A 4,270-nucleotide genomic window follows, 5' to 3' on the forward strand; every position below is an offset into this window, starting at 1 on the left:
TAAAAAAGCGTCAACTGCTGGTGAGTGGAAGCAGAGTGTGTGAGGTGGGTTGGACGTGTTCCTCCTCCTTCACGCGCACGCATGGCTGAGATCGTTTATGTAAATGCTTGAATTTAATTTTCAAAGGGACGGCCCTTTCTCTCCTTTCTGCCCAATGAAAATGAGCTGCAGCCGACACCTGGCTATAAACCCAGGAAGGAGCGTCCAAAGCTTTAATCAGAAGGAACCTGCTGGAGCAAAAAAAAAAAAAAGAAAGACAGAAAGGGCAGAGGCTGCAGACAGGAGAGCTGAACTGAAGGAGACCAGAGACGGAGCGATGACTTCCAGTCAGATCGAGATCCCCGGAGAGGTGAAGAGCGACCCGGCGGCTCTCATGGCATCCCTCCAGCTGATGCCCTCACCGGTGCCCAACCCGGAGATCCAGCACACAAAGGTCTGTTCTCTGCACGCTCTCACCGGACTCGGTGCTGCGCGCCCAGCGGCGCACCCTGCAGCTCTGGACCCAGAACCGGACTGAACTTTATTCACTTTGGTGCATGGGCTCCCAGAAGAACTTTATACATTTATTAACATTTAAAGTAAAAAAAAAAAAAAAACAGTTGAGCTGCTCCAGACCTGCATGATGGGTTTCTCTTTTCACTCTTTGCGTTCGCACGTGCTCACTTTAAACAATTACATGATTAATAACTCCTGCAAAGTAGAATAAATTTACTAAATAAAACAATCGGAAACACGTCAAATGTTTTGTTGCACAGCTTGCAACACTTTTATTCTCTTCTTCAGTCGGTTTTCCAATTAAATGAAAGCTAACTTTATTTTTTAAAGTCAGCTGTTACGTTTTAAGATACTCCCAGAGCAAAGTGCTGCAGCAATGAGTCACAGGTTGTTTATGTTTGTTGTGTGTTTCTACATTTATTCCACAGTGAGGTCACGGATCAGCAGGAAACCAATTTACAAACGGAGTTTTTATTAGACCAAAATAGTAATTCAGTGGACGCTTATAAAAGAAAGAATGCAAAGCTGGAACCAAAAACTTATAATAACTGTGATTATAAGTGGGCATTTTTTATGATTTTCAGTCACTGCATTAATAGTTTGCAGTGTTATTAGGCCTCAGTGGAAAAAACAAGCAAATGCAGCCAAAACCCTTCCCTGCCATGCTCTCATTTTTAATTTGTGATGGCAACATGAACTTTGTCATGATTATTATTTGAATGAGAAGAAATTATTAAAATGCAGCTGCTAGTTTAAGTATTTAAGTATATTTTAGGCCGAGCTGAAAGGAGAAAATCAATTTAATCAATATAATTTTATTTGATTTAGAAAACAATTCATGTTAGACTCAAAACGCTATAAAATTTTTCATAAATTATTCAAGGAATGAGTCAGACACGTGAAAACAGCTTTCAGTCAAATTGCTTATGAGGAAAATAAATATGAGCAGTTTCAGATCTGATCCTTCTCGTCTGGATTCTTGTAACAAGTTTATTATTTTTGATTTCCGAGGTCTCATCCGTGGCTGCTGCAGTTTGGTGCCACTGAAGGGCTCCTCCAGCAGAACAAGTGTTTATGACAGTGAGACAAAAGGGCACATCTCGTATTCAGACAGATTAATGATAGTGTGGTGGAAGTTCATTCACTGCTGTAATTGCTCCGTGTTAACACATACCTCAGGGTTTGGAGAGCAAAGGCCGCGCTGCAGTGCTGCACTGCACACAGAGTGTGTGGCACATGTTGGAGAGGCGTGCTGGGAACTTTTCCTGTCAGTCCGAGGGCTGCAGGAATCGTCGTACAGGAGGAAATTTAAGGAAGCGACTTGGTGAATTAACCTCCAGGAATTTGGATCATCCAGTCCCCGTTGGCTTGGTGGACACAGGGGGCAGACGGGCCCTGATTTATGGGTACCCCTGGCGTGGGCTCTCCTCACACCCCGTTCCTGAACTCCACCCTGCAGGCTGCACGAGAAAACCTGCGACTACTCACTGAAATCAGCCTTTTCTTACATTTCTTTTTTTTTTTAACACCGTTACAACCAACTTTTCTGCAACACAAAGCTTTTTATAACTGCGTGAAGATTTACAGATAAAAATATTCTTTGTTTAACACTGTAGGGATTATTTCAGATGACCCTGCAACCAGAGATACGGCTCATACTTTATCATGACTTGACACTTGCCCTTCTAAAACACAGAAACAAGTGATAAAAGTGTAATTGCTCTGGAGTTTTGCCCCTTGTCCTTTCACCCAGTTGGGAATGGCTCATATTTCCAAAACTGACTGCAATAGATTTGTTCATTTGTGTGCCATCTTTAAAAACAGTATGCTTTTTTTGATGCTTTTTAATTTAGATGCCAAAATGAAGATGAAAAATGTTTAGCTTTTTCCCCTTGCTCCACACATTTTGATTGCTAAGCCTCTAAGCAGCAGCGTTTTGTGCCAGAAATAGTTTACAGAAGTGATGACTAAACGATGCCAACGATTTATTGATGTCGTCTTTTTTTAAAATTTTTTACTTGATGCAAAAGCAAAGCAGAAGTTTGCTCTCCTACTCTTTTGCAGCAGGTGACACTTCAGGTCTTTGTGGTTCTTCACGCAGCTCGGTGATAATGAGTTGTTAAACCAGACACTTGGTGGAACGCATTTATAACAAGAGGGGAAATAAAAACCAGGCGTTGCAACTTTTTGCCGTGAAAAAAACACGATAAAATGCTTTTCCCTCCACATGTGGTTTGAAAAAGTCAGCATGAACTTTTTGATCTTAATGTAGCAATGCATTTGTAAACCTTTAAAAACTATAACTAATAAAACTGCTTGTTTGAGGCTATTTTTTTTTTAACATTTAAAAGTTTAATAGCACAGCTCAACATTAATGCTCCAACTCTTCCGAGCTAAGCTCATTGGCCTTGTTCACGGTGTGAGTTACAGATCTCTGAACGCAATCAGAAGTTGTAAATTCTCTTTGGTGCTTTGCTCATGGTGCTATAAGTGAACTTTCACCATAGGAACCTGCAGAGAATCTGTCTGCTGAGAACTTGTGTATTTGTAAAGCGCAGCCTATGCATCCTCAGTTTGTATGAAGAAGAGCCTCCATCAATCTGTCACTGATTGAGATAGTACAGATGGAGGCTTTGGGGCTCCCCAATGCTATGGTGCTGTCCACCGGGGTGTAAATTATGACCCACCTCACTGTGTGGGTTAGTGGCCCTGCCTTGCCAGAGCCTGACCTGTAGTCCTGGAGTTTTTCACTTCAAAACCACCATCTTACTGCGATCGAGATCAAACACAGCCAAAGTTAGAGGATACTGTGCAGCTCAATGATTTATCGTGGCGAGCACAGCCGCAGCCCCCTCCCTCTCTTGTTTTGGGTCTTCTTATACAATCTCCCTGTTCACGCACACACATACTCATACCACACATCTCTTTGATAGTGACAGGGCAAGTGTGCACTGCCATTAATGTGTCCATTGGTGTGAAATGCCTATTGTGCAGCGAGTGTAAATTACCATCTTAGCAGACGCGTCAGCATCATGTCCCCTGTCTCTTAATCACTGTTTAAGGGAGAGCAGTGACAGCAAGGTTGCCCCGTTAACTTCCTGCACCTTCTGTGTGCAACCCCTCTGACAAAGACTGTAAATCCTTCCTGTGTCGTTATAAAGAAAACCAGCTTTATAAATCTGTGGCAGCAGGAGAGACAGAAGAGCTTTTCTCAATGTTTATTTGTCGGTTTAAAAAAAAAGCATGACGTTTCATTGTCAGTTGCTTTCTTTGTCTACTGACCCCCTGAGCAAAATTAAAATGCTCTTTTAACACTTTTTTGACCTGTAAGTACACAGGAAATGTAATTTATACATTATATTGTCTGTGTACCGGCACTTATAGGTCAGAAAAGTGTTAAAAGAGCATTTGATTCTATCTTAACATGTGATTCTTGACCTGCCATTGTGTATCTGTTCCTACCAAACCCAGCCGGTCGAAGCAGATGGAGCTTGTCCTGAGCCTGGTTCTGCTAAAGGTTTCTTCCTTATGAGGGAGTTTTTCCTTTCCACTGTCGCCTTCATGCTTGCTCAGTGATGGAGTTAAACTCAAAGCAGTCTGCTCCTCAGATAAAGAATGCTAAATTATTATTTTTATTCATTCAACCTTTATTTAGACAGGTAAATCCCATTGAGCCTCGAGAACTCATTTACAAGAGAAACCTGATTTTAACAAAGAGTGATGACAACAGCGACAACAATAGACAGTTATAAAAGAAGCATACAGATTTTTTTTT

The 4,270-nt window shown here is 41.6% G+C and overlaps 1 protein-coding gene across 1 annotated transcript in view; it reads left to right on the forward strand.

Moving 5' to 3' along the window:
* The window catches only part of LOC119425501 (retinal dehydrogenase 2), an 18,701-nt gene continuing 14,431 nt past the window's right edge, over positions 1-4,270 (forward strand). The window contains exon 1 of the mRNA XM_037693033.1: positions 1-433. Coding sequence (XP_037548961.1) covers positions 104-433 — 330 coding nt within the window. The 5' untranslated portion in view covers positions 1-103. The remainder of the gene's footprint in view (positions 434-4,270) is intronic.

Source organism: Nematolebias whitei, chromosome 2 (genome assembly GCF_014905685.2).
Source record: "Nematolebias whitei isolate Nwh7 chromosome 2, NemWhi1, whole genome shotgun sequence".
Classification (NCBI taxonomy): Eukaryota; Metazoa; Chordata; class Actinopteri; order Cyprinodontiformes; family Rivulidae; genus Nematolebias; species Nematolebias whitei.